We start from the raw sequence: 21,948 nt of genomic DNA on the forward strand, positions 1-21,948 counted from the left end.
AAGAACATAAAATAAGCATCGTAAAGCGACCATGATTTTGCCTGCCTCGTGTCATGACCCAATTTCATTGGATAGAACAATGACATTTCAAATATAAGATCATTCGGTCCTGAATTTATATCTCAAAGTCAATTAATTCATACTCGAATATTTTAATCAATTATCTAACCCTGAAATAAAAGCATTAGAAACCACAATAGCTGAATTTGGAGGTTAATAAACCTAAAAGTAAAAAATATTGTCCCTAATTAACCTAAAAACTAAAAATAGATAACTAACTACTAAAAGCAAATGATGCACCCAACAAAAGACCAGCAAGCCTTTCCACTTATTTAATAGTCAAAACCAAGAGATATGCAATTGCACAACCATTTGATAGGATTCAAGAAAGATAAATCATACACAAAAACACATGTACAACTTTGCACTCATAGTTAACCATCTCTGCGAGATGATGCTACAGCATGGCGCTACTCTCTGCCATGATTTATACTTCCAAAATTTTGCATATATACTGAACCAACCAATTGAAGCACCCAGTTGATGGGTTGTGTAACAAGATCAGCAGTGCCGCGACTCATGACAACAGCAGATGAATCTTGAACACAATATATTGAAGCAACTGTAACCGAGCGTATCAATAAGTAGACTGACCTCTGTTGCCACTGTAACTGAGCGTATCAATAAGTAGACTGACCTCTGTTGCCATGGGTTAGTTTCATCTTGATTCAGTATTGCCTTTGCGATTCATTAGGTCATGGTAATACAAGAGTAAACACATTGGTTGGCCAAGAATGCAGAAAAAGAACCAGAATATCATATTTCCCACCTGTCAAATGAAGCAATAACATCAAGTCATACCCCTTAAATACTGGCTCAAATTATAGCAATGAAATTCAGGATTTCTAACCCATCAAATTTTGTAAACAACTACCCTCTTTGGTATCAACTCAGCTTTTCGGTTTTTACTGTTCTGCTTTGAAAACTTTTTGAAATTTTATTATTATTATAAAATTTTGTAGGAAGCAGAGTTCTCATGTAATAAGGAGTGGTTTTCTCAGCTTACTTACCAAAGATGAGCATTTCGAATTTGAAAAACCAAAAACATTATAATTAAATGATGCTAAACAAGTCAAGTTTTCTCTCATCATATTACCATACATCTTATAGACTCTTTGAAGAACTTGATTAAAGAAAAGGATAAACGAGCTTAGTATAAGAGCATACCATTGAGCTTCTAAACTTCTTTTGAAGATAGCTAGTAATCAAGACCAAAGGTATCTGATTCAAACAGTAAAAAAAAGATTACTGAGACCATATTCCACAATAACATTGATAAATTCTAGTGCAAACTTCCCCTTTATTCACCAACCAAACAAAAAGGTAGTTCAATCCAATTGCTAGCACACCCAACCCAATTCCCATGAGATTTGACCTTAGCATTCCCATGCTAGAAACAGTGTCTTTAGTAAAGTAGACTTCAACACTCTAAACTTCTCTTACCTGGAACATAATTCCAAATGCAGCCCAAAGTTTAAATATGTGGCAAGGAACCGCAATGCACAGCTGCAAAATAGGAATTCACATGGTAAGCTAGTAGCATTGCAAATTCAAGCAACTCAAAAGGGATATGGCATTACGCATTTGCAAAAAAGCAGCTCAGCAAAAAAAATCAGTTTATTTATGCATGCCAATGTTAATTCCACTCGTAGTCATGATCTCAAATCCACAAATAGAGGTACCTATATCCTGTCAACTGCGCCTCTTCTTTGCAAATATATAGACAATCTTTTACTTTGTTGACTGTTTCTAATTATTCTTCTCTGCTTTTATTTTTCTATCCCCAACTCAATATGCAAGTCAACTAGCCAGTAACTCTACAATATCAAGCCTTCACCGTCAAGTTTATATATTCTATCCTTATCATAAGCATCATACTGATTCATCGATAGCATATTAAACAATTAATACCACAAATTTTAAGGACTTGTACAGTTTCCAGAACAAGGCTGACAACTCTTGCGTCGGGCTAAGTGCACTGCTAACTATTAAAATTTGTTTGATGCATCAAATTGACAGGCAACCTTTTGGCAATTTAACTTTTACTTATGTTTTTAGGTGATTGTACATTCAAATGCTGCTGATGTGAGTGTTAGATTTGCCAAACACCAGAAAACACATCATGTGCCACATCAACAAATTGTTAATGTAGCAAGCGACATGACAGATGAATGGCATGTATGCATGTCAGGTCAGTTGTCATATTATCCAAATATGATTTTACCGTTGATGTAAAATCTCAAGTGATGAATTCAAATGTAATGTCAGCAGAATTTATCAGAGTTTCTTAATGTAATCATCATCTAAAATGTAAACAGAAGTTAAACTATCAAAATGATATGTACATCAAATAGAATTTGAGTTCGTGCAATTAACCACTCTTGACTCATTATGATACTGAAAAGTTTAATCTTTCTCAGAACCATGCATTTGTCATATTAAATTTGGGAGTTTTGGAAGTGATACCCTAATGCAGAGCAGAAGGTGACCCTAGCACCCACGGTCCCAACAAAAATACAATCATACCATACACAGAACACTTCAAACTCCCTGAAGTAGATGGACCAAACAACAACAAAATCTAGCAAGTATAGTTTCCAACTCTATAGCATTGAAAACAAACATATTAAACAGCCATCAACCCATTATCTTTGCATAAGCAGATAATGCCTTGAGATTATGTAAGAGAATGGGAAGTTATAAAACTGAAATCAGCCTTCTAATACCTCATGAAATACAGCTGAAACCATGAAAGCAATAACTAAGGCTATCCCCTGCATCAAAACAAAAAGACAAACAATAATGAACTTCAGTTCACAAACAGTGTACTAAGGTTTACTTTACTAAACAACATTACAAAGAATTTTGCACATAGCAGGTAGGTAATTGACATTCCAGAGATCTATGCTGGTTGTTCGTGTTAAACATACAATCTTAAGACATATTAGATCTAAGAGCAATATCAAAATCCAATTTAGCAACTTCAAATTTCATTTTTCATCCATCCTAATACAATATTTATTTACTCAACAAAAGTAACAGACGAGAATCTGAGATCACAACATGATGACAAATCAGCCACTTGAAAATGCATTTGCAATATGCAAATGTACTGTAAGTTTACTTGCAATCAAAATCTCAGAAAACACAAGAGTGGAAATGTTATTGCAATGCATTTGTCAAAAGACAGATTCCAACTCATAGCAGTTTTAGCTTGGAAGCTGCAAGGACAGCAACACTTTCTTACATTTCAGTTTTAACTCTAACCACACCAGGACAATCCCAAAATTCAGTACATATTACTCTACTTTGAACCCTGATTCTGAAAATCCTAAAGCCCTAGAAAACATTAAATAAACTACCCACTTGACAACCTAAAAATAAAAGTTCATGACATGTCATGCTCTATGCTAATTCAGAAAGATCTTTTGAAGTTTGCACCAAAAAAGAAACATGTTTAAACTCATATCTAACCCATCACCCTACATCTATTTCTGAGCATGGTTTTAAAATCTTTTGAAATAACAGGTTATTTGTTTTCATCAACTAAATGTGAAATGATGAATTGCAAAAACTAAGAGAGTTCAGAAGCAAAATTACCTTTGGTATGTTATGGCGTAGGCATGGGAAGTAGACATGGCGAACCATCCACTTATGAACAGGCTGTGATCAGTGAAACTTCCATCAGTAACACTTCCGACCAAACCATGCTTATACATGGTTTATGCAAGCATAGATGCATGTTAAGGAGATATGCATGCTTCCTTTCCTTATATAACAGCAGTTTAGTGGTTTTATGATTAATTACTTCTAACTTCTTCAAAAAAAAGAAAAATCTACAGTTTCATAGGTTGCTCATTTTAGTAGTACCAAGCATGCGATAAATCTCAAACATGATTGTGATATCTGAACATAGAAATTGCAAATGTAACGAGGACATAAAGAAAAGGAAGTATAGTTTCAGGTAACATACCATATTCCACATCCTCCAATACTGATGAATGCCAAAAATCCAGAGTGTTGCATGTCAAAGTTTACAATTTAAAATAAGCAACGAGTTGTTTGAAATATAATACACGAAGAAGAGCACTCCAATTACAAAAAAAATTTACCTCCTCAACCGTTTTTGCATTCCACCAATCTTTATAAAACTCACGATCACCGAAACAAAGGAGCTCAGCAAGTATATTTAGCCTACATTGATTTTTATGAAAGATTAATGCACCACATCATGTCTTGGTCACAGAAAGTTTATCAGCCACATAAGACTACCTACAATGGCCGTCTTATCAAGAAACCACAAATTTACTCCACAAATTCTACATATATATAAATGTAAGTTTGATCAGTGTGGTATTTAATATTTACGCAAATTAGATTACTTTGTAGGTACAAAAATTTTGCAATGAAAACAAATGGAGAGGGCAACTAAAGTACAGTATTCGATAAAGGATTTATAGTATTAATCACTGAAGCCAAAATGTCCTAAACTAGAAATCAGCCAAACATATAGCAGCACCTAAGCCACTTCCGTTTATATGAAAGAAAATACTTTTAACCGGAAAAATAAAAGAAAATACTTTCCTGAAAATGAGTACTATAGGATTATAAAAAACATGTTTTTCAAATGACATTAGGAGTGTATGAACTCACCATAGATGAAAAAAGCAATAGAACATGCAAAGCCAAACATATAAGTTCGGTACTGAGAGCTTCAAAACCCTCTCAATGGCATATAAGAGATCCCCTTTTAATGGGTGTTGCGAATTCTGGACGATAGGATTGATATACTGCAAATTACGCACACAATCATGTCAAGAACTCAGTAATACTTCTCCAACTCTCGATAAAGCAGAAAGAAGATGGAAAGCTACTTTCAAAAGTAAAGTTTATCTTACTTGTTCTACAATGAACCCCATGAATCCTGTAAATATTATTAGTTTGACAAATTGACGGAAGACCCAACCCTTTCGAATATATGCCGTGCGAGGATAACTTGGCTGATGACAACAAGAAAAGGTTTTAATTAGAGCAGACCAAGATAATCAAGAGTTTTACATGTTCACCAAACATACTATACATAGTATTGAGAAAATACTTAGGACACTGCCTTCTATCTTTATATCAAACTCAGCGTACAGCTCAAATATTTTAGATACAAGAATGCCCCGCACCCCTAAAATTGTCGAATGAGAATGCTATGCTAATAATTTCAATAATAGATGAAAGTTGCTCACTCATTTAGTAATCTAAACTAACAACCAGTATGCAAATACAAAATTATACAGCACATATAGCATTAAAACATCAAGGATCTCACATGACTACAAATAAAACTATGTCAATCATCCAATGCATAGAAGTCATCCAGGGATCGGATGTAACAACAGTGCCTTATAAGAAACATACTCCATTACAGTTAAATTTAATCAAACATTATGAGAATTTGCTAAGATAAGTAAAATTAGCTTTATTGTTCCCCTAAAAATTTCAAATGACCGAATGTTTCAGTATATGACTGGATATATAATTTATTACCTGGTAACATAATGTGGGAGCAACCATAAAGTAGACCAAACTCTTGAAGCTCAGATCATGAGCATACTCGGGACTGAAACCATTAGAAGCATCTCCCTGAAACAAAGCAAAACAACATTGAGTACATTTTGCTTGTGAGGCTAGGAAACCCATTCAAGTTTAGAGATTTTTCCCCTCTTATGTATAAAGAGGGTGAGAGCTATTATCTCCACTTTCTAATCCTAATAACAAACGATGTAACAAAGCTGTGATGTCAACGACAACTTATAATCGGGGACCGACAAACTGGAATAACAGCTCCTAATTGAAAGACTACTCAATCTTTCACAACATATTATTAGGATAAGCAATAAGAGAAAGCCACCGAAGGTGAGTTTCAAATGGATCTCTGGTCCATATTTCTATAATTCCCACATCACAACTAATTCAAGTTTTAAAAGGAAAAACCTCTTTACGCATATTTCATGGTAACTTGTGAGAAAAATACATCATACCTTATCAATAGAGTCGGAAATTGCTCTCATATCATAGTTTGTATGTGCATAAGATACCAATTTTAACCACACGATACAAGCAAAGAGCATTAACGTGACACCAGATAAGACGGCAGATTCACAACTGCAAAGTTAAACAGAGAACAATACTAGTAAGTTGAGAATGATACTTGGAAAGGATCCAATGACCATTAATTCAGTCTCACTGAAAAAGAAATTTAACTGCATAAATGCCTTTCTTGTAGCTGTAAATTTGTGCAGGAGAGGTAAGAAAAGAAAGGGACAAAGATTCTTGATCCAATTCCAAAAGGCGAACAGAAAAGTTAAAAAATACAGGAGGCCAGGACCAGAAACAGACATGCAATGTAGACACTGCCAGTATATCTAAATTTGCACCATTTTGTTGTAGCACAGGATAATTAAATTTTCAAAGGAACAAAGAAAAAACATGCAGCCCAAAGGAATTATAAGTGCGAATAATATTTAAAGTTTCATATATGAACAGCTAAAAGTGACTCAATTTTGAAGTAGATTTTTACTTAAAGTATAAAGGATCATAGAAGTGAAAGAACCTGAGAATTACAAAAACTGGGTATAAAATGGCCGCTGAAGTGATGAGCACATGATAGAAAATAGCAATCTGCAGCATCAAAGAGAGTTCAAATTAAATGACGACTGTCTCATGAAACCATGTATAAATTACTTAACTGGAAGAATTTTGGGAAGCCAGCTCTATAACTTTAAAAATATACAAATTAACCACAATGGAAAAAACTTACAGATGCGGATATACATTTTCGATATGCCAACTTCTCAACAAGAAAGGCAGCAAGTGGGAACACTGGGAGAGACAGACTGCAATATAAATCACAGCATATAGCAAGTCACTAACGAGTATCGAAAACAACTCTTATCACCATATGACCAAAGATGTTCTTAATCAAGTATGAATTTTACCAGCACATAAACAGAGGCCAATCTCTCAGTGACCTCGAACTAAACCAAAACCCGGTCCTTATTAACCATCCATACTGCAACCAATAACAGAAAGATAATAAACCATTCCGAATCTCCGATACTAAAACACAAAACTACTATTCATGCTAAGTTACTAACTAAATATTTAAACTGGAAAAAACAAACAAACAAACCTTCATTAAATTCTCAATGATAAGCCTGCCGTTCACAGCAACAAGCACTACTATACATAAGTTGAAGAGACCTGCATGACTCTGACATAAAATTTATATATCAAAGAATTAAATTACTAAGTATTATGCATTAATCAAATTTTCTGTACTAATACGGAATTACTGAATACATTAATAATGATTAAATAAATTTCAACTCACAAACATTATCATTCTAAGAAGCAAAAATAGTAACCGCTAAAAATGATGATGATATTTAAATTAATAAATGTAAGACTTACTTGTCTAAATATTAAATCGGAGCTGAGCGGACTCTCTTTAAGAGACCGATGAGCCGGAACCGACGGTCTATACGTAAATTTAACATCCGATGATCCTCCATTATTTTCTTGATTCTCAGCTTTTTCCTTATCATTTTTGCTGTTGTTATTAACAGCTACACTCTCTTTTACATTATGATTACGCTTAGAACTTTGAAATTCCGGTACAGGATCATTCATCTTGGAGGAAGCTAATTCAGAAATAGCTCCGTCGGAGTTTCGCCTCCGTCGTAGCGAGAGGTTAAGATCGGAGGAGATGCCAGTCGCCGCGGCGGAAGTGAGCGGGTCCGGTGTTTCGAGAATCGCCATGGCAGAAGAAGAGTAAAATCTAGAAAATTAAATGAAAGAATGTATTTGTGGATTGATTTTGATAATAATAGTAGTAAAAAAGAGTATTATGTCATGCAAAGAGAGGGAGAGCGTGGCGGTGGAGGAGATGAATTGAAAAAATAATACTAACAGAAAGCAGAAGAGAGATGGATTTTTTTAATTCTTTTTTGTTTTTGGAATTTGGAATCAAAGTTTAAATAATCTTGGAAATGTAACGACGATGATGAAGAATGAGCGACCGATTTTTGTCGTTTTATATAGTTGAGATGCACAATTTGACGTCAAAGAAGTGGGACGTCACTGGAGACAAAAGGATTTTTGGCTTCTAAGTTTTCTTTCACTTTTTTTTTGGTCAAAAGAAGTTTTTGTTGTATTTTTTTTCAATTTTTTTGTTATATGCTTCTATTTATCATTTAAAAATAATTTTAGCGTTTGTGAGAGAATTTAATTATATCATTTCGGCAGATTGTGAGTCGGCATATATACAATTTGAACAATAGCATTGATTTCTTATGATTTTTATGTGTAAATTAGAATACTTAAAATGGATCATCTGACATGATAATCCAATTCGAAAAGTATATAAAATTGATCTATCTAAATTGTATCATATTGAACTTATATGAAAATCATGTAAATTTGTTTATAACATAAGATAAATAAATTATATCACAAGTTGACTCGTGAGACTGTCTAATTTTTTTATAAATTAATACTACTTATAATAATATTTTCTCTTTGTTCTTCTACGTCGGTTAGATGTGAGACTTTCATCAGGCAGAGAGTCTTATAAATAAATTTTTCTTTTACAAAATATAAAAGTGATTTAATTATATATAATTTGAGTTTGAAATCATATTTGATATGTTTTTAAATTTGTGTATAAATTAAATAATTCATGTTACCATATCGTGTTAATCACTTAATTGTGTTAATTGTATTAATTACATCGTATTGTGTTGTCTTTTTTACATTTATTGTCGTGTTAGAATCGAAGATTTTGACATAATTCACTTAATAAAAATGAAGAGTTTGGTAAATAGGCAGGAGAAACGGTCTTATAATGACATTACTCCCCTTACCTATGGAACTCCATGCCAATTGCCAAACAAAGGAAAGAGTCTCGCAAGTGCACAAATCAAAAACTGTGTTTCCAGAAGGTGTTAAAATGTCACATTAGGGCCATGCTTGTCTACCCTTAGTTGTGAAGAAATGAGGGAACATCCCTTCCTTCTAATTTCCTCTTTTAACTCCTAAATTAAGCAACTATTCTTGCACTAAGCAACATCCAATTTATGTAAATTACTCTAGTTTTTTAGTCTATTTTTTTTTCTTTTTAAGCTATTCTCTGTTTATACGATCAGCATCTAAAATTTATCCTTCAAAAGCATCATATAGCGCCCCGGGACCGCCCTGGCCGACATTAATGCAACTAAATTTAGCATCATTCGTACTACAGAAAACTCACCAATAATGGAAAAGATGAAACATCACCACCAACCAAATTATAAGCATTGATGTTGACAGGACAATACTAAAACACAGTAAGCCCTGGCTCACACTACACACAAACTGTTGAGGAGTTCAGTTAGATTTTAGAAAATAATATAATTTGTTACTTCGGTTCAATTTAAACCGAACTGAACCGACTAATCTAGTCTAATTTTGAAAAAAAATCAAATCTCAATTTCGTTCAGTTCAAATCAAACCAAATGCCACCCCTATTCATGCTAAATGCAAAAAGAATAGTCCAAAACATAAATCTATCTGCATTGAAGGAACATATATGCAACAACAAAAAGTCATAACGCATGCATATCAATTGTTGGAACATATAAAATAAATAAATATAACTAACTAGGCAACAGCCAAAATTTTAAGAGAACAACCAGACCTACAAAATCAAGACTTAGAAAAATAAATAAAAACAAAAAGCACATGAATTGGAATGAACTCTCTAGTGATAATTGACGACAAAATCTCATTTAGAGGAGATCAGCAACATTTGATGGCAACTCCTCAATCAACACATTGTAGAACTTGTGGATGTCAGACAACATCCGCTCATCATCCTTTGTCACAAAATTGATGGCAACACCTTTCCTTCCAAATCGTCCACCACGTCCGATACGATGGAGATAGTTCTCTGGCTGAGTAGGGAGATCAAAATTTATAACAAGAGAGACCTGTTGGACATCAATACCACGAGCCAAAAGATCGGTGGTGATCAGAACCCGAGATGACCCGGATCGAAATTCACGCATGATGATATCTCTTGTGTTCTGGTCCATATCACCATGAGTAGCAGAGACAGTGTGGTCTCTACTTCGCATCTTGTCTGTCAGCCAATCAACCTTACGACGAGTGTTGACAAAAATGACACTTTGGGTTATAGCTAAGGTTTCATAAAGATCGCATAATGTCTCAAGCTTCCATTCTTCTTTCTCGACATTGACATAAAACTGCTTTATACCCTCCAAAGTTAGCTCATCCCGCTTCACAAGAATTTTAACAGGTTTTTTCATGAACTTCCTAGTGATCTCTAAAGCCTCAGGTGGCATTGTTGCAGAGAAAACACCAACTTGAATTTTTTCAGGTAGAAGCTGGAAAATTTCATAGATCTGAGCAACAAGCAGAAATAGGATCAGCACGTCAGTACATTTGATTGATTATAAAGAAATTATGCAAAAAAAAGAATCTATTAAAGAGATTCAGCAATGCTTATAATTCCATGCTGTATAATTGTGCAATCTTTATCTAACACACAGTGTGTGCTGTTATCTTAGAATGATATATGCAAAAGACAATGACTTGGGGAAAAAAATGACCTGATCCTTGAAACCACGTGAAAGCATTTCATCAGCCTCATCCAATACAAACATCTTAATGTAATCAGAACGAAGCGACTGTCTTCGCAGCATGTCAAACACACGACCCGGAGTACCAACAACAACGTGTACCCCACTAGACAGAATGCGTTGATCTTCACGGACACTGGTTCCACCAACACAAGCATGCACCTTGACGCTAAGATAATCCCCAAGTGCACGCATAACCTTTTCAATCTGTTGTGCAAGCTCCCGGGTTGGTGCCAGAACCAGGCCTTGGCATTCCACCAAACCATAATCAAGTTGTTGGAGTATACCAGAACAGAAAGTTGCAGTCTTTCCTGTTCCAGACTGAGCTTGTTGAATCACATCATATCCCTTGATGACTGGAACAATACCTCTCTGTTGAATAGCAGAAGGCTTTTCAAAACCTATGAGAACATAATGAAAAAAAAAATATTAAATATCGTGCAACGAATAAAAGGAAAATCTTCCATGGTCGGAATTAATCACGTTTACCAATTAAATGCAGCCATAGTACTATAACATTATAATAAGCACAGAAGACAGAAGCAAAATAAGGTTACCGTAAGCATAAATGCCCCTGAGGAGATTCTCTTGCAAACCCATTGAATCGAAACTTTCATAAACTTCATCATATGTTGTGAAGCCATCTCCCTCGACTGAAAGACTGTTTCCATAAAATTTATTTGTTTTCATCATAAATAGAAGCCAAAATATATTCTAATTGACATAAATAACTGAGTAAAATAAATAAGACATTGAACGCCAGAATTTAAAGAGGACACTTACACTTCATTCATTTTATCATCAAACTGTTTCGCATCGAATTGTGAGCCTTCTTGTGCTGATCCTGCCATACTACAACAACAACAAAACCAAAAATAGGTAAAAAAAAAACGTAAGTAGAGTATCGTATAAAGGATAAAATTAACAAAATTCATATATTTTTAGCATATATAAATATTAAGGTGTGCATACTATAAATATTAAGGTGATAAAACTACAGTATTCTAACACGATATGCTATTCCTAAGACCGCCCCTGGCTAGAATATTGTATAAAAGATAAAATTCAGTATATAAATCATAGAAAAGAAGCATATACTACAATTAAAAGCCAGTTAGATTTTCAAAAAGGTGGCAAAATTCAAAAGCAATCAAGTTAATTAATACTCAGTATAACTCATCATAAATCGTAAAAAAAAAGAGTATAAAGTGCAATCAATCATAAACACAAAACAGAAATTTGAATCAAAAACAACTAATGGATCGAAGAACACGCATACCTGATAATCGTCGATGATGGTGATTGATTGAAAAAGTGAGAGTAAAACTGAGGAGATTGATTTAAAATTTGTTGAATTAGGGTTTTGTTTTCCTTAAAAACTTCTCGGATCTAAACCGCGGAGTTGAAGGAAAGAGTTGTGGAGAGAGCTTTTAAACACAATTCTGATAGTGTAATGTTAGGGAAGATTGTGTCGTGAGGGTTCTCTATTTATATACCGCTACTACTCCATGTTGGTTGATGGGCTTTTCAAGCCCAATTACCTTAAGCTTAGAGGCCCTGCTGGAAAGCCCGTAATTAGGAAACTGTTGTACTGAGATAGGATCTGCTAATTTATATAGTCTGGATAAGGAAAATTATTACTCCATCAGTATAGAGAATTTTCTATTTTGATTTTTCTTATGATATAAAAAAAGTTCCATTATCTATCTATACTATATATAAATCTACACTATATATATATATCTATCTATACCTATGATGCACGGAAATCTTATGTAGGGTGAGTTTCCCCGTTTTGGAAACGTTTCCGTTTCGGAAACTCTCAGAAACTCTTCGGAAACGTTTCGGGCCCGTTTCTGTAAATACTAAAAGTTGGAAACTCGTTCCTTAAAAAGAAACCCGTTTCCTATATATAAAAAAAAATCTTAAATTGTTAAAAAAAAAACCCTATAAAAGGTTACTTATAGATAAAAGAATCTGGTCAATTACCCATATATTTTATAGTTATGGAATTTATTAATATGTTATATTTGTTATCTATATCTATACTATATATAAAAGCACGGATGGGGGGAGGGGACAGGCACTTTTACGTTAATAGCCTTAATATTATTTTAATTATTAATATAATAACTAATTAATAAAATTAATTATCCTAATTTAACTCATAAAATATTTTCTACCACAACAAAAACTCTTAACACTTTTAGTAAAATTCAAATGCTAAAACTCCACACCCACCGATTTTTTTACTATAATTGTTAATCCTATTTCTAATGCAATGTATATACTCATACTCATGTGCTCAAACCTACCACTAAATATCCTACGGTTACCCCAATAGACTTAATTATAATTACAAATTACACTGTAGCATATAATTCTACTTCTGATGCAATTTAAATACATTAATTGTGTTGAAAATCAACCACTGAAAACGTCATAGTAAATTCTATTTAATCAATTATTATCTTAATAATTTCAAATTTAGTATTTAATCATGTAAAATTTTAATTAAGATAAACTACTTCTGATAAACTACTACTGTGATTATTATTTGATATTTTTTATTTATATTCTCTATAAATAAAATAAACTACTCCTAATTCATAACCATTATTTTAATTAATATTTGATACTTTAAACTAAATACAATTTATAGTTATATAAATTATTACTGGCTAAACATAAATATAATTATCTTAATCCATAATAATTATAATTATAATTATTTGACGAGTCACACTACGAGCCACGTATGAAACACGTAAAGCGACACTAGTATATATATAATTATGCTTATGGAATTTATAAAAAATTATTTTCATATAAGTAAACTATTATAACAATTAATAAAATAAATTATTTGAATATATAACAAATAAATTGTTATAGTATGTTTTATATATAACAAATAATATATATTACATAATTTTATAACTTTTAATATTTATAAATATACCCCTATATTTTTACTATTTACATGTTTCCCCCACGTTTCCGTTTCTTATATTTTGAAAAAATCTGTTTCGCCATTTCCGTTCCAGTTTCCGTTTCCGTTTCCGTTTTTGTGCAACTTAGATCTATATTATAGAGGGGGGACAGACAAATTTACTAAGTAGTCCTTTATAAATCTATCTATCCATAATTATTTTATATGTGAGAAGGGAGGGAGACAGGAAAAATTACGATAATAGTCTTTATTAAGAGTATAGCTCATATAAAAAAAATAAGAGTTTAACCTCTATTCAAATTTATTAAAGATAAATATTAAATTTTAAATTAACTATTTATTCGAATAAAAATATAAACAATGAGTTAAAGGTTGAATAGGACTAAAATTGGAAGATGAAATCGGCGGTGTTAAGAGTTTAAGGTTGTATAAGGTTTAATAGGAATATAATTCAACGAAATCAAAGTCAAAATTCTCTAATTAGTGCACTTTAGGGTTGCATAATAAGCCAAAAAAGGCAAAAACAAATAAATTAATTAAATCAAAGTTTTTCAAATAGAAATAGAAACTACAACTTCTGAAATAGTTATTCCATGAAAACCTAACCTTCATAAATAAATAAATAAATTAAATAGAGTTAATTTAATAAAATGGTGCAAATTATGTGTTGTATCCGAGAAAAGACTTGGAGTTGCATATTATGTTTATTATTAGTTGATGTCTTCAATTCTAAACCAATCTCTTTAAGATTAAGTTGTTGTTTTTTAAATGTTAAAAATGATGCTCTTTATAGCAATTTTTTCTTTTTTAAAATGACTTGTGTATAAAACAAATAATTTCTAAATTATCAAGATAGATTTCATAATTTAGTGGCTTCTCAATGCAGTTTAAATTCATAAAAAAATAACGAGATATAAATAAATTATTCACATGCGTAGCATATTTAATAGTTTAGTTAGATATTTAATACATATAATAAGTTATATAATTATCACTCATGTGCGGAAAATTATTAATATAAATGTGAATAAAATTTATAGTCTTAATACAACTAATATGATATTTTTCATTCCAACAAAAATTCTAATTAGTCTCCAAATAGTTTACAGTAGTGTCTTTTTATTAGTTTAGTTTAATTTTGTTATTAACTTAACCATTTCATTTAATTTTGTTATTAACTTAACCATTTCATTTAATATTTTTACTATTATTATGTATATAACGGGTTATATGAATATTGCTCATGGTAGGGTTTAATTTTATAAAGAAATATGAATAACTCTCTAAATATAGTCTAATTAAATAATGATAATAAAAAAATTTAAATAACAAATAATAATTAAAAAGTTTATCTAATAATTAATAATTATTATTACTATATTTATAACGGGTCATATAAATATCGCTCACGTGCATAGCACGTGGCGAAACGCTAGTACTATATATAAAAGCACGGATGGGGAGGGGACAGACAAATTTACTGAATAATTCTTATCAGTTTACTACTAAATAAAGGTTTTATAGTCATTAACTAATTAGTTATTTAATTAATCACTATTGTAATTAAAGTTCTAATTAGAATAGGTAGCTAAATTATCTCCAATTTAATTTTTAATATATAAAAAATAACTAAATTGTCTCCAAATTAGTAGGAATACCTATCTTTTAGTTTGATTGAACTACAAAATTCAAATATTTAATATAATATTATTTAAATCTTTATCTTATTATTTTTAAAGATATTATCAATAAAATTAAGTTAATTATTTAATTATGGTTATTATAAAACCAAAAGAAGAATAAATTCAGTATGGAAAAAAATTTAATAACCGAATAATATTTACTTTTACAAAAATTCTTAACTAATTTAATATTAATTATAAATAAAAAATTGATATAATTATAATAAATTTTAATTATCAAAAAAAAATTATAATAAATTTACTAATATGTTTATTGGCGAGTTACGTTACGAGCCACGTGCATAGCACGTAATGCGAAACTAATTACTATATATAAAAGCACGGATGGAGGAGGGACAGACAAACTTACTAAGTAGTCCTTTATAAATTATTATTAGTAATTGATTAGTTAAGTTATGGTTTTATAGTAATTAATTAATTAATTGTACTAATAAAAAATTAATATTAACTCTCCCTAATTTATTTAGAATTTTAATAAAAGTTAAACTCCTAATATCATTAATTTTAGTTGACTTTGAATAGAATTATATATGGTTATAAGAACCATATATGTACTGCTAATTGGAATCCAACAAAAGTTCTTAATACGGAAAAAGTAAGAATTTGAATCAATTTCTGGTTGGTTTGTATGGCAGTACAATTTTATATATTACAGAAAAAAATTCCATAATAAATATACTTAAATCAGTAGTCATACATAAAAAAATTAAACTCTGAAGGTTTAATTACTGAAAATTTCATCAACTCGGAGAATGATAACCGAGAACTTGAACTTTTGTTGGGTTCTTACACCACTATTACGTTGCTGGCCAGTTTTGTGTTTAATGCATTCATTCTACTCAATTTTTGTTATATTAATATCCTTTATATTTCATAATATATAGTTAATAACTGAAAAGGTATTAAAATAATTAAATTATTAACTAAAATAAACTATTTTAAATATTTAATTATTATTTAATCATTTAGAATTCTAACTAAGGTGAACTACTTCTAATATATAACTATTTTAATTATTATTCGATATTTTTTATTCATGTTCTCTATAATAAGATAAATTATTCTTGTATTTACATACAATTTATAATTATAAAAATAATTAATTATTAAATAAATATAAATATAATTATCCTCATTCAAAATAAATGTAATTATCACTATTTGACGAGTTACACTACGAGCCACGTGTGAAACACGTAAAACGACACTAGTATATATAAAAGTACGGAAGGGGGGGGCACATGCAAATTTACTGAATAATCCTTTTCAGTTTACTACTAAATAAAGGTTTTATAGTCATTAACTAATTAGTTATTTAACTAATCACTATTGTAATTAAAGTCCTAATTAGAATAGGTAGCTAAATAATCTCCAATCTAATTTTTAGTATGTAAAAAATAACTAAATTGTCTCCAAATTAGTAGGAATACATATCTTTTAGTTTGATTGAACTGCAAAATTAAAATACTGTATTTGATCAATATATTATTATTTAAATTTCTATCTTATTATTTTTAAAGATATTATTAATCAAATTAAGTTAATTATTTAATTAAGGTTATTATAAAACCAAAAGAAGAGTAAATTCAGTATGGCAAAAAATTTAATACTGAATATATTATATTTATTTTTATAATTTTTTTTAACTAATTTAATATTAATTATAAATAAAAAAAAAATGATATAATTATAATAAATTGATTAATATGTTCATTGAGAAGTTACATTACGAACCACGTGCATAGCACGTAATGCGAAACTAGTTAGTTATAATGTTTTCAATGTTTTAATTTAATATAGATCTTTTGACAAAGAAATACCTTTTATGTACTTTTATGAATGAATAATGTACTAACTAAATAAGCATAAATTGGGGGTGGGGTGAAGCCATGTAGTGAAGTAAAAAACTTGCAATACCAAACTTAACATCCCATAGAGAAGAAAAAACTTCCAGTCCCAAACTTAATATGGGTGCCACGTTTTAAATGTTGTGCTCAAATCGCTACAAATATAAAATGTGAGGTTTTAAATGCATATAAACCAAAAACAAAACATACTGAATTGTACGGACCCAGTTTAAGATGACATTCTCTACATTTACAGCAGTTAGCTCCTAGGTACAAATAAACAACCGGAATTCTCTAGGACATGGGAAATTCCAGCGACCATCTTATGTGCCTTCCCCTTGTAACTTCTTCAATATTGCACATACAAATTCACCTGTTGTTCCAGTCATCAAAACTGCTCCAGGTCGATGATTTCTCTACAGGCATTTGCAGCGGAATGTGCAATAGTGACTACCAAACTGTGATATGACATCTACAAGGCCTCCATAGCCTCCAACTGCAATCATCTGAAGAAAGCAATTGTATCACAAAGATATTAAGCTACGGGAAACGGAAACATCCAAATGAGAAACACCAAAACAAAACAAAACGGATAAACGATATATATTTTGTAAGAATAGGTTATAAAATTACAGTTTTGGAATTTCAGATATATTTTTGAAAACAAATACAAAACGGCAGATCCCCAAAACATAAGGCTTGAGAAGTTTCCATGCAACATAGATAATAAGTATAGTTAGAATTTCCTACAAAGACCATAGCATGCCAATTATATTCATATCATGCCAACTGCAATAGAAAAGATGCAAGAATTTCATTTGAAACACCAAGCAAACTGTTCATAAGCAATAAATGTTATCATAATCGCAATACAGGCAATAAAATCCAGAATTGAACTGGAATAAAGCATCAGGAAATTGACACAGCCAAATCCCCCACGATGAACATCTGCCAGCAGAAAAAGGGGAAATATTTAAAGAAATTATGAAAGCAGAGTTAAATAGGAACATACTCCCGATGGATGCATGGACACAGAAAATGCTGACTGAGGAGCACAAGGTATCTGAGAAAGAATTGCTCCATTTAAGTCAAAACGGGTGAGTAGCGGCTCTGCTCCGACTGCTAATATCTGACATTATAATATGGTGAATGTAAGATAGGATAAAATGCGAAAATTAGAAGAATTGTATAAAAAAAACAAGATACTTTCAAACACCCAATCATAACAACCAGCAATACAGGGGTATCATTACAAATATTACATTGTAGACTGACTATAAGGCTTTCTGTATATCTATCATAAGCATCCATACATATCGGGACTGGAGAAGTTTACTGCAGGCATCCTTCTGGAGTCTGGACTATTTTATATCGATAATTGCCTTGGTTTCCTGATATCTACAGGTATAGTTTTTCAAAAGTTTAAAAATTTATACATACGGACAGAACCTTGCACCATAAAACCCATTCCTAACCTTGACACCCCAGCCCCTTAGACGGCTGAGCCAGTGCATAAAACATAATAGTAACAGTTTAAATGATGCAAATTGGAGTTATAAAAGAATTGTCGAGCAAATAAATACAATATATACAGAACTCTAACAAGCAACTCTTGGACAAAGAAGGCCCTTTGGAAAAGAATGTGAACTTCAGTGGCAGACCTGCTTAGACTGAAAACAGTTAGGGAGGAAATTTTACTTACCTGATTTTCATCAAATATTATGTCCTGTAGAGATGCACGACTAGCAGCCTTTGAAACACATTCAGAAGCTGGAAGACTCCAGACTGATAAACTCCGGCCATTGCTGCAAGCCTACAAGTGTAAACGGTTGTTAAATAAGCCAACATTGTCAGATGCACAACTACCATAAAGTCGACCTGAAACTTAGATTTAAGAGATCACTGAGATAAGTATGTATTTATTTTTTCCATGTAACACTCTAGCAGCATCATAATGTAAGTTGCTCTTTTGATAATGCAGCTAACCTGAACAATTGGTGACAGTTAATGGAAAGTGCTCTTTATACTCGACAAATTCTCATGCATGTCATGAACATATATTGGTATATGCAAAAACATATTCATCTAGAAACCTCCAAAAACTATATACATAAAATTAAACTGCAATTTTGACTGCATAAACTCTTACCAACCAGGTCTCACTTGCATCAAGAGCAATGCAGCTAACACGTGAAGATCCTTTCCACTTCTTATCCTTCACTGGATTAATTATTTCAACGCACTTTCCAGTTTTGCAATCTAAGGGAAGGAAAAAATGCATGCTGCTAAGCTCAATGGCTAATGAATAAGCAATCACATGCTGACATTTATAAATCAAACTTACGTGACTAACATATTAGTTTGTATTAATACGATTATAGTGGATCGATATTACCAAGCCCTTATACTGCTTGAGAGTCAAAGTATGAAAAGGACAACAATCAATTCTATGCAGATTCTTCCGCTCCACCGAAAAACATGCACAAATATTTAAAAAAACAAGGAAACTAAGCAACAGGATCCTCAAACATCAAAAGCTGTATTTACCCCAAATTCGTGCAGTCCCATCTTCCGAACCAGTTATAATCTGAAACCCAGGAATATGAAGGGAAAAAACAGATAGAGTTAGAAATCATGAGCTGCATATGTAACCCAAAAGACATAGCTCCTGCATTATAGGGCATCAGTGCATGGCTCCTGTAAAGTAACTTAGGATGAGAAAAATGGAGAAAAAGCATGACCTGATTGGCCGACTTACGGGCAACTATACAGTGCAAGTAGTCCCGGTGTCCCTTAAAAATCGTTTTGATCTTACAAGTCTCCTGAAAGCTCCATAAGCAACCATGTTGGCGTTAGCTCCAGATAGAGGAACAACATGAGAAGCCATCTAGAAGTGAATGAATTTACAAACACTTTGTGGGGGAGAACATAGTAGTATTAGTGATACATTCACTTCAAAGTTCAAACGAATACATACCACATCCCAACAATATGCACAAGAATCGCCAGCAGCTGAAAAAACGCATCCCATCTAGCGTAAAAAGCAGGGTAAGAAAATGATTTTTTTTTTCCAGCAATCGTCAAGCACAGCTAAATAAATTTGTGTAGAATGATAGATGGATGGAGAGTATCTCAAACCTGGGTATCCACAGCTATGGCATTAACTTCAGGGATTGGGGAAAGGGCACCCCAAGGACCTCTGAAAGACGACAATAAGGAATGAACTGTAGCATCAAAATATAGATAAATGCGAAAACAACCACATTACATACAGAACTCAACTAGTACAGCTAGCATTCATTTAAAGTAGTAGCATACCATCAATTCAGGCATTACATAAAAAAAATGCAACTTACAACATACTTTAAGACTAAAGTATACATTGTAAGCATCATTTGATTATTTAACATGTCATCTTAACAAAAACATAGGAAAAAATACAGTTATAAAAGGAAGCGCCGAGCTTGATAAAGATGCATAATAGCATAAATATTAAAAAACATTCACTCACTTGTGCTGCGGATTCAAGAAGTTAAGTATTGGCTGCTCGCCATTTCCTGGGAGGCAAAATTTTTTTTTTAAATCAAGTCGATGAACACAGACAAATTTATAAATAGAACAGTAATAGAACTTAATAAAGCTATACTACCTTCTAACTGCATACATTCCTTCCACTTCCATCCTCGAATCCGACCGTCATCTCCACAGCTTCAAGAACAAAAACACCAGAATTAGATATCATTTAAAAGTGATCAAAAGTTCAAGCCAAACGCAGCAAAATGAGAGACCGCATCGCAAAAATTAAACCTCAATAACAAATTATCTTCATTATCACCGTAAAACTTAATATCATAAGCCGGTCCATTATGTCCTCGTACAAATGCATCAGGTTTAGCCCTAAGAAAATAAATTAGTCAACAGAATCAGCTACAGGAGATTAAAAAAACTTTAAAAAACTACAGTTTAATTCACAACTTACAGTTGAGCTTCTGCATTGCCAAATCCCGATGGCTGTAAATAAATCAACAGAAGTTAAAAAACAGCGATAAATACAAATGATTAGAGGTAAAAAAACGGAGTTACTGACGAGCTTAGAGAGGCAGGAGGAGATAGAGTAGGATGCGATTGAACCGTCACTGGAGGCGACGATGATGGCGTCGGGACTAGTGTTTGGTGACGGAGAGGGAGTCCATGCGGTTCTAAATACGGTTAGGGTCTCGATTTCTCGCTCTTTTAATATGCTTTCTCTGTAAGCTTCTTCGTCCCAATTTGTTGCGTCTCCGCACATTGTACCGTTTCGGGTTTTGTGTTCTGCGTTTTGGATGGTCGGAGTAGGTTCAGTTCGGAGTTGCTAAAATGGAGGAGAGAGGCGGGGATAAACGCTTTAATTTTTCGCCGGTACACTTTAATTTCCGATAATGCCCCTTACCTCTACAAATTTCTGAGGAAAAACGTCCAACCCGGCCCTCAAATTTAGATCTCAAGACCAAATAAATCACGCTTAACATTTTTAATCAACTAGATCCCAAAACTTATGTCTCGGAGTCAAATAAAGTCGCTTTAACTTTTGGCTTAACCTCTGAAAAAACCCTCACCTTTTAGCCCCAATTCGTTTGCACCCTCACCTTGTAAAATCTTCAATTTTGCCTAAATTTTCCCCTTTCATCTTTCAATTGCACCCTTTAAGTACTAAA

General features: G+C 32.2%; 2 protein-coding genes across 2 annotated transcripts; both read right to left on the reverse strand.

The window, feature by feature from the left end:
- Positions 1-295: 295 nt before the first annotated feature.
- On the reverse strand, positions 296-8,151 carry LOC126667662 (diacylglycerol O-acyltransferase 1A). Its single transcript, XM_050360692.2, has 16 exons — positions 7,525-8,151; positions 7,244-7,324; positions 7,050-7,123; positions 6,872-6,947; positions 6,665-6,732; positions 6,093-6,216; positions 5,599-5,694; positions 4,959-5,060; positions 4,714-4,850; positions 4,173-4,254; positions 4,034-4,054; positions 3,661-3,723; positions 2,787-2,834; positions 1,504-1,566; positions 1,228-1,281; positions 296-829 (listed from the first exon to the last, which is right to left on the reverse strand). Exons 1-16 carry the CDS (start codon positions 7,870-7,872, stop codon positions 719-721), a joined length of 1,548 nt encoding a protein of 515 aa, XP_050216649.1. The 5' UTR covers positions 7,873-8,151; the 3' UTR covers positions 296-718.
- Positions 8,152-9,715: 1,564 nt separating this feature from the next.
- LOC126668738 (uncharacterized) lies at positions 9,716-21,659 on the reverse strand. The gene is made up of 19 exons (XM_056104716.1): positions 21,342-21,659; positions 21,234-21,265; positions 21,062-21,151; positions 20,904-20,962; positions 20,766-20,811; positions 20,393-20,453; positions 20,232-20,285; positions 19,996-20,076; positions 19,802-19,841; positions 19,404-19,513; positions 18,957-19,067; positions 18,267-18,383; positions 17,675-17,760; positions 12,248-12,371; positions 12,031-12,140; positions 11,535-11,603; positions 11,309-11,412; positions 10,722-11,152; positions 9,716-10,514 (listed from the first exon to the last, which is right to left on the reverse strand). The coding sequence occupies exons 1-19, from the start codon at positions 21,540-21,542 to the stop codon at positions 9,879-9,881; spliced, it is 2,562 nt and encodes an 853-aa protein (XP_055960691.1). The 5' UTR covers positions 21,543-21,659; the 3' UTR covers positions 9,716-9,878.
- Between the last annotated feature and the right edge of the window lie 289 nt (positions 21,660-21,948).

The sequence above is a fragment of the Mercurialis annua genome, linkage group LG2 (genome assembly GCF_937616625.2).
Source record: "Mercurialis annua linkage group LG2, ddMerAnnu1.2, whole genome shotgun sequence".
Classification (NCBI taxonomy): Eukaryota; Viridiplantae; Streptophyta; class Magnoliopsida; order Malpighiales; family Euphorbiaceae; genus Mercurialis; species Mercurialis annua.

Coding starts and splice junctions, on each gene's coding strand:
- LOC126667662 (XM_050360692.2), bottom strand. CDS start 7,872: ATGGCGATTCTCGAAACACCGGACCCGCTCACTTCCGCCGCGGCGACT. Junction 3,724..4,033: donor ATTGGAGGATGTGGAATATG/GTATGTTACCTG, acceptor CACTGATCACAG/CCTGTTCATAAGTGGATGGT. Junction 1,282..1,503: donor CATTTGGAATTATGTTCCAG/GTAAGAGAAGTT, acceptor TGTTTGAATCAG/ATACCTTTGGTCTTGATTAC.
- LOC126668738 (XM_056104716.1), bottom strand. CDS start 21,542: ATGTGCGGAGACGCAACAAATTGGGACGAAGAAGCTTACAGAGAAAGC. Junction 20,077..20,231: donor GTGCATATTGTTGGGATGTG/GTATGTATTCGT, acceptor TGGAGCTTTCAG/GAGACTTGTAAGATCAAAAC. Junction 12,141..12,247: donor ACCAACATGGAGTAGTAGCG/GTATATAAATAG, acceptor TCCGCGGTTTAG/ATCCGAGAAGTTTTTAAGGA.